The sequence below is a fragment of the Podarcis muralis genome, chromosome 1 (assembly GCF_964188315.1).
Source record: "Podarcis muralis chromosome 1, rPodMur119.hap1.1, whole genome shotgun sequence".
NCBI lineage: Eukaryota > Metazoa > Chordata > Lepidosauria > Squamata > Lacertidae > Podarcis > Podarcis muralis.
Window position 1 is genome coordinate 23,114,264 of NC_135655.1, and position 12,684 is coordinate 23,126,947.

The 12,684-nt window shown below is 37.2% G+C and overlaps 1 protein-coding gene across 2 annotated transcripts in view; it reads left to right on the forward strand.

Annotated features, from left to right (window-relative positions):
• Nucleotides 1–12,684, forward strand: part of PPP4R3A (protein phosphatase 4 regulatory subunit 3A) — a 29,824-nt gene that overhangs the window by 1,516 nt on the left and 15,624 nt on the right. Inside the window, exons 2-6 of one of the 2 annotated variants that reach the window (XM_028717658.2) lie at nt 4,750–4,805; nt 6,626–6,724; nt 8,040–8,657; nt 12,374–12,451; nt 12,534–12,650. In XM_028717658.2, the coding sequence (XP_028573491.1) occupies nt 4,750–4,805; nt 6,626–6,724; nt 8,040–8,657; nt 12,374–12,451; nt 12,534–12,650 (968 nt within the window). The remainder of the gene's footprint in view (nt 1–4,749; nt 4,806–6,625; nt 6,725–8,039; nt 8,658–12,373; nt 12,452–12,533; nt 12,651–12,684) is intronic. The other variant, XM_028717667.2, reaches the window with a different exon arrangement.

Sequence of the window (12,684 nt, forward strand, 5' to 3'; positions counted from 1 at the left end):
CCCAACAATGTGCTGTTGTTAACTACATAACAGTTATTGCAATATTCTGCTGTAGAATATTTGCAACAATAGACTTCAGCCACTGTGCCTAGATAAAAATTAAGTACTGATTAGCATATTTTGCTCCTAAAATCTTAGGATGGAAGATAATTACAAAAATTGCATTAATTTTAATGAATGTATATGCTGTCCTATAATCCTTGTTATCTCAGCAGGTGTGTGGAATGATATTGACTTCTAATTCCTGCTTTCCATAAGAACCCATCATCACCTTACATTCTAGAGAGAATCTATAGTTCATGTTTGTCAAACCCATGAACTATAGATTGTCAAAATTATAAGTTGAAAAACACACTTACCTTTTTTAACATGATTACTGTGGCGAGATTCTTTGTGAAAGCACATGAATAATTTCTTTATGATAAATTAAGCTTCAGGATCTGCCTTGTGTATCTGCTCAAAGTAAATAAAATGTTTTTTCCTTCAGGTTTTAGGCCAACAAAAGAAGTACAAATCAGTTGGGCACTTAATAGCAATTTGGAAGTTGAGTGAATCCAGTGTGTGCTGCAATATATACAAGCGATCTTAAGTTCTATTTCATCTTTAACCACATTTTTTCCCTTCCTATTTTTGTTTTGTTTTTAACTTGATAGTGGCCCTTTTAGGTTGGTGCCGAAAAACATCTTCTCCCTCTTTTGAAACTAAGTAAAAATGAAAGTAGACTAGGTGGGGGGAAACCCTAACAAATAAATGGAACTGATTTACAAGAGAGCAGTGATACTTGCTGATAAGTTTGCGCATAATATTTCAGTCTTGCAGCATTATCCTTTCCATATTTACTGTTAATTCAACCCCATTGATAGTGCTGTATTCAACTTACCTGGTTAGTTCAAGGACTCCCACTAGTGCAGTGGGACTGCACACACACACACACACCCCGCCAAGCCACCCAAATCTGCTCTGGGGCAAATGCTTGTACTTATGGAACAATTGTACTAGCACAATGTTGAATTCTACCCGTACACTCATGTCATTAGTTACACTAAGTTTGCGTGTTAACTCAGGGAATCTTTGTGACTGATTAGAACTTAGTTGATTTATCAAACGTGTGCCTCAAATTATCTTAGTCTGGAAGTCCATTTTCCAAACTTTAGAAATGAAGTAAAATGGAATTATTTCATTTCTTAATATTACTTTTAAACTTTTCAGACTTTAAAATACACGTAGGTCCCGCTTACCAAACACAATGCATTCTGTGAAATCATTGGTTAGGCAAGCATTCACATAACTAGTCTATAATTTCCTATGGAAATTCAACTGTGGGATTTGTTTTCTCCCCCCCCCCCCCCCAATGGTTTCTTCCTGCAATGGCTGTAGCCAATCAGCAATCAGATAAGTGAATCTGTGGAGTGCATAGCAAGGTTTGGGCGTAATTATTTTCATGGGGACATGTCTTTTCAGATAGTAAGCGTGCAGATAGTAGGGGCAGCGTGTAAAATAATGTCAATGAAATGTAAACATATAGATATTGTGGAAGTTTTACACAAGTCATGCTTCATGATTTGCAAGCTGAACCTAGTCCAGTTGCATCTCAGATGATGAGCTGTTTTGTTGTCCTAGACAAGCAGCAGAAACAGGAAACTTACCATGCCAGTAGCAGGCAGCAATACATGGCTGATGGGCTGAGTTTGGTGGGGTATGTCACAATTTTTGCCCCTACACAGCATTCTGGAATAGGCACCTTGGAGATTAAGTAGAGAGCTTTCTCACTCCTAATGTATTGCTTTGTAATTATTTCTAGAATTTCTTGTTCAGCTTTGCTTTATATTTTCTGTTGCCATATTGATATTTTTATGTGTCTTGCTGTGCACCACACTTATTCTTTGAATAAGAACGTTATAGACATAGGACCTGGTAGAAAGTGATAGATAGGTTCTAGTATCTTGCATCTCTAGGGAGTAAAAAGCAGTAAGTATGCCACAGTGTTGTAGTCTCTCCAAATGGGGTTGCAGACAGGCAAATTGGTGACAAAGGCAATGGGATGGTCCTGGTACTTGGGATACGAATCATGTGGTATTAACAAAGCTCCCCACCACCACCACCCACATAACAGGTATATACACTGCATCACAGGAGCTACTGCCATTAGAAGTGTTTGGGGGAAAACCATGCACATGGCCTAAGCCACATGGTTGAAATAGTCAAGCACATTTCAGCAGCATAGAATTTCATCATGCTCAGTTGTCTTCCCCAGTGCTAGCAAAGTGATGAGAGCCAAGATAAGGCAATGTGGAGAAGGGGTAAGTGGAGTATAGTACTAGCCATACTAGATCAGGCAAGTAGCCTATATATTTGTATATATGCTTTGACATTGACTTGAATGATAAATTGTCAAGGGAGTTTAAAATGTACACCCCAGATAAGGCTTTCTTCTAAGCAAAAATGGCCAACATATGTGGGCAACTTGATTCTCTGGGAAGCCAGAAATATCTCATTTCTCCTCTGCAGCACACACAGACTTTTGGCTGCATGATAAAACTGGAATGAAAGGAAAGCCTATTTTTTATTGCATTTTTCCTTACTACTACTACTACTACTACTATTATTATTATTATTATTATTATTATTATTATTATTATTATATATTTATTTATACCCCACATTGACAAGGACTCAAGGTGGCTTACAAATTAAAAATAAGAACAGCTTACTTACTGTGACACTTTTTCTACTTACTGTATAGTCATTTTCCTGTGCAATTCTGTACATGTCTACACAGAAGTCTACTGAGTTCATTGGGGCTTACTCCCATGTAAGTGGGTATAGGATTGTAACCTGTGAATATTGCAAATATCTGTCTAGTCTCTTAAACTACTGTACAGTATATGAGGTAGATTTAGTGGCAGTTATACACTGTTGGGCAAATAGCATATGTCCTGTCTGTTTTTGAACCCACCCTGTTTCTTATGTTAAAAGAAGAGGACAAACATGTTTTTAACATTAGTCCATATTATTCCCTGGTGAAATCTTTCCATGCCCTTAAATCAATTTTATTGAAGACCTGTTATCTCAGTGAACTAAGGCAACAGCCACAACTAAACACAATATATTTGGTAATAGTGTTAATCATTTAACCATTAACTTAGTAACTGAAAAGTAGACTCCTGCTAACTGAAATTTGTGGAAGAGATGAGTTTAAAAGGTAACTTTCAGGTACCTGTTCCATTTGTTCAGTCAGTTAACTCTAAGAAAATGTTCTCTGCACTCTCCTGGGATGATAAACAAGAGACTTCGTCTATGCAGAGAACAAAAACTAGGCACTGTATCTTTCTTTCTTTTTTAACTATTTCAGGCATTTAAGAAGTGTTGAATCATCAGCTGCTTTTACATTTTAATGGTACTGCTTCTCCCCCCTCCCCCCAGGCAGTAATAACTCAGTATTTGAACTGTAAACTTTTTCTACCCTTCAGATGTGTCCTCAGAAGTATGTTTCCTTTGGCTTCAGCCATACACTACTTCTTCCTAGTTGCTGAATGCTTGAATTCGTTACTTTTAACCCATTGCCATGATTAGTTATAGATCTGTACTTACAGGTAATACAGAACCTTAATGCAACAGTTTGTTTCATATATAATACAAAGCCAAACTATGGCTTTTTGCAATGCATGAACATGCAGGTTTCTGATGAATAAATCACAACTGCTTTGCTCTTCCTCTGATCCTGATGCTGCTGCTGCACTGCTATGAGCAAAGCCATGGTTTGACATGTAAACCAAAACTTGGTTACAGCTTCTGGTTTCTCTGGAGTGAGAGAAATCCTGAGCCTGTGTTCTGATGATACACTAACCCAAACTATGACTTAGCTCACATAAGTGCAGATGCAAAGTGCTTTTACTAAGCCATGGATTGGCTTCACATTGCATGCGAACTGATTTGGATTTTTGGATTTCTGTGTTCGCATTGTATACCTCTAACTAGACCAGAACAAGTCTAAATTGGTGTCTTCAGCTGGGCTGGGGGGGGGGGGAGATCTGTATTTCATCACAAAAATTCTGGAAGCTTGATAATGGCACCTAGAAATTTGAAATTGTTCAGCCTATAGAAAATTGAAATACTTACCAGCCCTAGAGTCCAGTACAAAAGTGGAGTGTAATATATGCAGGACCTTTTAGGAAGGTTGCAATAGCAAGCCTTGCATTATTTCTCTAACGGTGGCTAGTTGGCTACCACTCTTTCACAGTATAGCAACCTTTCTATTACCCATCCTGAAAGGTTTTACAGAAGACGTGATTTGTATGGTTTATGTTTGTTTCCTTTCCAGAATGTTTTAATACCTTGAAACCTTCTTTGAGGGAGAGGAAGTGTGTTTTGATATTAACCTAGGAAAGTTTGCTTTGCACAGTCGAGTCTTAGAAAAATCAATATAACACTAACTCACTGCTTTTAATTAAAATTATATATTACAGGATTTCAGTGCTTGAAAATCATTAGAACGGCCTTCACCAACTGGTGTCCTTCTCATTTTTTTGGATGTATGCACTGATAGGAGTTGTGGTTCAAAAGGTCTGCAGGACACCAGGATGGCGGAGGTTGCTTTAGAGAACTGTTTGCAGAATCAGTAACCATTTCTTCACAGGAATAGTTGTGTATACCTGGTGAACGATTATTGTCACTTTGCTTTGTATAGATCATATAAATGCTACTTTATTTCTAGGGGAGGAAATAAAACACTTTCCCCCTTCTTTTTAGGTTCTCTTCTTCTGGAGTCCAAAATCAATCCTAATACTGCTTACCAGAAGCAACAGGTAACAATTTAGTCAGCTATCTTTCCCAGCGTAGGAAATGTTTGGTGGAAATATGACAGTTGGGTCTGCCAATTTCAAGGTGCTTTCAGGCTGTCGTGGCTTGGGTTATGAACTGCTGCTATGACCCAGAAGTGTATCTGTTGATGCTTCACTGGCAACAATGTAACAGTAACATGGTAATTGTTTGTGTCTTCAGCTTAATCTAACAGTTCAGTTACCATAGAACCTTTTGATGTATGGCAGTTTTCCAGAACTCCTTATATTATTCCTCTGTACAATAGTCTTGTGAGTTAGGCACTCTTGAGTGTAATGAATACAGTGAAGTCTAGTGAACTTCACATTAAACTTAACAGATCAGCTAACACAATAAAAAAGCTGCACCCAAAAAGGTGTCAGGAGATTTTTGGACTGATTGACAAACCAAATAGTAACCAATTGCTTGGATAAATTGTGATTCACCAATGGGTTCTTAGGGAACTCCTATGTAAAATTGCAGGACCATCCATACCAAATTACTAGTAGATCACCAATGTAGCATCCAAGGAACTGTATGCTTCTCAGTCAGATTACCCAAGTAAGGCTGCAGTCAGAATACAGTGGTGCCTCGCAAGACGAAATTAATCCGTTCCACGAGTGTCTTCGTTTTGCAGTTTTTTCGTCTTGCGAAGCACGGCTATTAGCGGCTTAGCGGCTATTAACGGCTTAGCGGCTTTAAGAAAAAGGAAACGAACTCACAAGACGTTTCGTCTTGCGAAGCAAGCCCATAGGGAAATTCGTCTTGCAGAACGACTCAAAAAACGGAAAACCCTTTCGTCTAGCGAGTTTTTCGTCTTGCGAGGCATTCGTCTTGCGGGGCACCACTGTAATGTATACTCAGAAATAAGTCCCATAGAAATCAGTGGGGCTTGTTGCCAGGCTAGTAGGATTACAATTGCAGTCTCAACTAGTAGACAATGTAGGGGAGTCCTGTAAATAAAAAGATTTTGTGGATTTTCAAAAAGCGTGCAGCAAAGGGCCTTGTGAAAAGTTCATTAAGAACGTAGCAGTCATTAATTAGTCTCTGTGATCTTATGGGTTGGTGACTGATTAAAAAACAGGAAAGAGCATATGAATGAGTAAACAAATTTCTGCAGAAGTCTTTTAGTGTAATTCTGTAGGGAAAAAAGCAAATTGAGATAATAGGAAAAGAGTGGAAAATTAAACAACAAATAATGCCATTACCAAAGTTGATGTTGTGTATATTTGAAATGTTGTGTGCATGCAGTTCAAAACCCTTGGGAAATTGTAAAAAGGTTGCATAAAGGCTGCTAAAATTATCAGATGGATGAATTGTTTTATGAAGAGAGTCTAAAATACAATACAGATGGGAATGTGGCTATTGGTGATAAAAAAGTGAATAAGAAATATTCTTTATGAAAGCTGGCTTTTAATCAAAATGAGAATGTAGCAGATGTGACAACCATAATTTCATGCAAAGCATGACATAACACAATATTGCCCTATAAAATCCATCTACTTGCCAAAATATACATGATGTTTTAGATCCAGCAGCCCTAGTTTGCTCAGTGGCAACTGTATCTCATATGCTAAAAACACTGCCAGTGTGCCGTGCATGTGACTTTCTTTGCACTGGCTTGGTATCCACTGACAATCCAATATGGGAATTTTTAGTTTGTGTTTTTTGTTGCATTAAGAGTAATATGCAAGTGAAACACTTTGCTTTTTTATCTCAGACATTATTGGATCAAATAATTCATCTTTAGAAAATATTCTGTAATGTTAAATATAGCTTAACTAAACATAACTCTTAACTTTTAAAGGACACACTGATTGTGTGGTCTGAAGCAGAGAACTATGATCTGGCACTTAGCTTTCAAGAAAAAGCTGGATGTGATGAAATATGGGAAAAAATATGTCAGGTAAGTTTTCCCTCTCAAATATTTAAATATTTGTTCCATTTGCAATATTAAGTGAATATTTCCTTCACCATTTCCTTCAGAAGCATCCAGATTATTTAAAACCTGAAATGTGTTTAGTGCATATTCAGACTTCCATTCAAACTAACAAATGGGCTAAGTAAACAAGAGGGCCAAATACCTACAACTCCTGATTGTCAGCAAATATGAAAACGAAAATATTCCACTGTTGTAGAACACTGGGAAATCATAAATTACCCTAAACCTTGCCATTAGGAAGGTAGTAAGATAGCAATAGCAAAAGTAGAATTAAATTGGTGCCTTTGCACTTAACAGATGGGTTTTTCATCAAGTGGATAATACCATTAATAGAAGAGGAGATTTTTGCCTGTTCCCCTTTCCCTCTGCAGCCCCCAAAAGTAATCTCCAGAGATTTGTTTTGGGGACCCTCCAAAACAGCATGGAAGGTGCTCTGAAAGCCTGTGTGGAAAAAGGGGAAAACTGAAAACTATCATTTCCTTTAGTAGAGACATCTGCTGATCAGAAGTCTTTTTGCAAGCCCAAGAGCATTTCATTGTTTTTATTTGTTAAATTTCTGTCCTACCCTTCCTCCCAAAGGAGCTTGAGTTGAATTCTACCCATACAGTTAATTTGGAGTAGCAAAAATATTTGTACATAAGTATGGAGCGCAGGATTGGCAAGATGGCCCAGTTTAATTTGTAACAGTAGCCCTGACCAGAGTGTGGATAACTAGGTGGCAGTTGCCCAGGGTGGTACTGTTTGCATTTTATTTTAATGTGCTGCCCTTCATCAAGAGAGATTCTTGGGTGGTTTATAAAAATTGGTGCTAATACATTCAAATAGAAAAACCAAATATTAGTAGGCAAGCATTAGCTAGGTAGGAGCAGTCTTCTAAAATATTCAGGCTCATTCTATAGTGTTGGTTAGAGGCTGAACTTAGTATTGTGAAGCAAAAAAACTCACTTCGGTTTTTAGTCTAAGATAACAATATCTGAAGACAAACCTGGTGCTGCTTGCATTGTGATGCTTAGCTGCCATGGTGTGGACTTTTCTGTAACTAGAACTTTCACCCACCCGGTTGGTTCTTGTATATTTTTTTCAATACCTCATATTCAAGGTTTAATATTTGGTTTTACCCATTTCCACTGGATTGGGTACAGTTCCCTTTTCTCTGCAATATTGTTTAAGATAAATTTATGGTAATAGTGCTTGGATTGTCTGCATCTCTGTATATAGCTGTAGGCATCTGGCTGTGAAAGCTGAAGAGGTCCCCTTTGGTTTTCTCTCACTTTAATAGGTTCAAGGGAAAGACCCTTCAGTGGACATTACTCAGGATCTGGTGGATGAATCTGAAGAGGAACGCTTTGATGATATGTCATCCCCAGGTCTAGAGTTGCCATCTTGTGAATTAAGTCGACTAGAGGAAATTGCAGAACTTGTGGCGTCTTCGCTGCCTTCTCCATTGCGGCGAGAAAAACTTGCTCTAGCACTGGAAAATGAGGGCTACATTAAAAAGCTCTTAGAAATTTTTCATGTGTGTGAGGACTTGGAAAACATTGAAGGACTACACCATTTGTATGAAATTATTAAGGGAATCTTCCTTTTGAATAGAACTGCACTTTTTGAAGTAATGTTTTCTGAAGAATGTATAATGGATGTAATTGGATGCCTAGAATATGATCCTTCTTTATCACAGTCACGGAAACACAGGGAATTTCTGACAAAAACTGCAAAATTTAAAGAAGTTATTCCAATATCTGATCCAGAATTGAAACAAAAAATACATCAGACATACAGAGTACAGTATATTCAAGATATGGTTCTACCTACTCCTTCGGTGTTTGAGGAAAACATGTTATCAACTCTTCATTCATTCATCTTTTTTAATAAAGTAGAAATAGTTGGTATGTTACAGGTAAGTCAGGAATTGTTTTCTTTAATCTTGGATGTTGTGCAGATTGAATGTTGTTTCTATCTAGATTTCCTTGTTTGGAGCCTGATGGCAAACCTGGGGCAATTCCTGTACCTGGAAGATGCAGTCTGGGATGCTGGGTCTTACAGTTTGGCTCCTGTTAATTGGTTTAATTAAAAACTCAAATACTGGGTTTTTAAAGAATTTTGGGTAACTTCTAAACTCTTGAACATAGTGATGTAGAATTTTGCCGGTAACTTATCAAATTGCACCTCTGCATTCCCTGTGAATATCATGCAAATACTTAGCACTAAAAGGCCAGTGGAAGGAAACGGAAACTAGCAGAAACCTGCTATGACCTAGTTGTCTGAAAAGTGACAGAATCCATCCTCTTTGAAGGGGCTCCCATTCCTGCAAATTTGATTCAGTTCTGTTTGAATAATGTTAAGATACAAACGCATTGTGGTTTTTCCCAATGGGTAATACAGTAAAGTAAATCTTTGTTTACAAAATAAAGGAACCCTAAAAAGTAGGAATGAAACAAAACATTGCATGCCCACAAACCAAAACGAATCCAAACTTTTTTTGTTTTTTGCAGAGCCTTGGTGTTTGTTAATTATATGGTTTCAGGGGATGTTGAGAACTGCAGAGGCCCCAGAAGCTGAAGGGAAACAATTTCTGTTTTAAAATGAATTGTAACTTTTAATAGATACAGTTTCATAGCGCCGAAACGGCTGTAGTATGTAGCGAAGTCAGGTGTTCTTGCTATGCCAGGAAAGCCCAAATTACACATCAGAAATTACATCATACTGTACTTCTTTGTTGGTCAGTGCCAAGTTAGACAATTTCTGATCTATTGTGAGGGTTGGGGTTGGGGGGGGGGAAGCATTGTGTATGCTTTGAATACTTTAGGTTTTGAGTTTTTTGGGTTTGCAAAGGGCACTGTAATTGGGGGACGGGGAGAGTACACCTAATGGGTAAAATGAATGGATGCCACATGTGAATATTTAAGAGTTAAAAGCTGTAACCCATGAACATTAGAGTCTTTTAATACTGGATTACAAGGCACTACCATATGGTAAATTTGCTCTTGTGTGAAAAACTCAGTGATTCTGTGGTTCTGTTGCTTTTTTATTATTAGCTTGGGTAAAGTTGGAGTTAATGAACTAATCATATTTACTAAAATTAGCAAATATTCCAAAGAATAGGAGAAATATTTCAGGTAATAAAATGCAGTTTAAGGCCTGATGTAAAGTTTTATGCATGAGAAAGAAGAGTTAAAATGCTACGGCTATAGTGCATAACAAACTGAACTTTTTAAAGAGTTGCTAATATAACTTTAAATATCAGTATGTGATACTGTGGTGCAAAGGGGCCAGATTTGGACAATTTTGACTATATTAACAGGAACATTAACGCTTATGCATTGTACAACTCGGGAGTCGGTAAGACTGCATTTGAAATAGTACAAATTTTGTGTGCTCATTTCAAGCGGAAGTATGCAAAAGTAAATATAGAAGGCAGCTTTTATTGTGAAAACATTAAGATGCTAAGTATAGCTGTTCTACAGAAGTAGAGAGGTTTGGAAGAAATGTTTTAACATTTGCGAACAGAAAAAGAAGAGTAGAAGCGAGTACTGTTCGTAGGACGCTCCTGCTTTAGGTAGTGGAAGACGTGATTGTTGCTGGTTGCTTTTTCACCCTGCAGCCTCCCTGAAAACTGTTCCAGAGGGTTGAGGACCCTGCAGAAGAGCATGGGTAGCGACATGGGCGTGGAAAGGGAATTGCCTCCCACTTTCTTAAATGGAGACTCTCCATTCAATCTCAGTCATGGGAGCCTACACAGAAGGGAAACTCTGAATCCAACCCAATTAACTGATAATCATATTTTTTTATCATAACCACATGGTGCACATGAAACGCTCCTAATCCTGTACTATTTGGGAGCTGGCTTTTGATGATCAGAGCTAAGCTTCTGAGTAGTAATAAATTTTAAGTATGCTTTTCATAGGTACATTTTTAAAATATTGATATACATCTAGCCTTGGGAATGGGCTAGAGGTATATGAAGCCTTATTTATTTAACTAACTAACTAACTAACTAACTAACTGCCTAACTGCCCTATACCCCTAGATCGCAGGGCATAATCACAACATAAATTGCTACCTGTTCGTGGTAGGGGAGAGGGGATGTTCTTTGCTTGGAAAAAGTGAATGTTGTAAACACCTTTTCATTCATTGATCATCGAATGTTAAATCCAAGAGCTATGGGTGGTATTCAACTAAGTTTTACTTGGTAGACCTGTTGAAATCAACTTATGTTCATTAATTTAACACTACCCTTTGTTAACCAAAAATAAATAGTTAAAAATCATGAGGATAAACTGGGAATCACATATGGTACAATTGTTGTGTCTGTTAATACAGTACAGAGCTTGCAACCTAGACTTTGTTTCAAACACATATAATGTGTATTTACATAGAGTGCAGTGGGTGATTGTTAACATTTATCAGTGGTGAAATACACACTTAACAAACTACTATAGTTGAACCTTGTCACTTTTAAAGTTCTGTCCTAGTGGACAGGATAGCTGGCCGTGCTTGATTGTTAGGTCTTACGGCTATTTCACCTACTTTTTGTTGTTGTTGTTGCTACTGCTGCTGCTGTTGTTGTTATTTTTATATTTAATTTGTACCCTGCTCATCTGGCTGGGCTACCCCAGCCATGCTGGGCGGCCTCCAACACATACAAAAACACAATAAAACATCAAACATTAATAGTAACAATCTGATCCAATATAAAAAGTCACAATAACTTTAAAATAAACAACCTATATCAAATAAAGCAATATTCAATAATCCATTAGAATCTAATAGTAAACAGTTTATTAATATTTAGCAACTATTTCTATGTAAAAAAAGCACACTTGTTCCATGAAGTATGACTTTTAGTGTCCAGGTGACGTGGATGGGCTAACTAATACATACAAAGGCTTTATAATCTGATTACTTGGGGGATGGAGAGGAATTTTTTTATATTGTCATACACATTCATTTCCTACAAGAGATTGGTGCAATAATGGCTTATTCACATGTACCTTAAACTGCTTATAACGTGTGTTTATCAGAAGAGCAAAATTCTACTTATGTCTACTGTGCCTACCTTGCCCTTTGTGCATTGGCTCTTAAGTTGTACCTGTCCAGTTAGAAACACAGCATATTAACAAAGATGCGAGGGGAAGAAGTGTGATACAACTTCCTATTACATAAATTTATGTGCAAGTGGTGTACAATTTGTTAGCAGGCTTGTGTAAATAATATGAAATGATTAAATGTATGGAGTCATTTTGGGGGGGCTTTGACTTTGACTCAGGCTGTGTAAGCTCACTTGCAAAGGCTAGGAAAAATGTGGTATTAGATGGGAAATATTCTGTCATTTTCTGTAGACAATGTGAATATTTGATTTCCACCATCAAGACAATTCTTTTTTACATTTTACACAAGTAATTAGGTGAATGAAACATTGCATCTGAAGTCAGTGGGAGTTTGCCCTTAAATCAAGTTTTGCTTTATATTATTGTTAAAGACAACGTGTACCAGTGAGGCATAGCTTTGTCCCTTCAAATGATCTGATTTGTAACTAGTGTGTTTGGTTGGAGAATATATTATAGACCTTTAGTGTCAATTTGTATTTCTAAACATAACATTGATATATTATAGGAAGATGAAAAGTTTTTGACAGACCTGTTTGCACAACTTACAGATGAAGCTACAGATGAGGAGAAAAGACAAGAATTGGTAAGTGCTTTGAAATGAGCTTAGTGAGGCAATTGCTGCATTCTGTTTCTTGGTGAATAAAGTATTGTTTTCTGTGTTTCAGGTAAACTTTCTTAAAGAGTTTTGTGCATTTTCTCAAACATTACAACCTCAAAACAGAGATGCTTTTTTCAAAACATTGTCTAATATGGGCATTCTTCCAGCACTAGAAGTCATCCTAGTAAGTTTGCAAAGTTTACTTCTAAACTTGTATG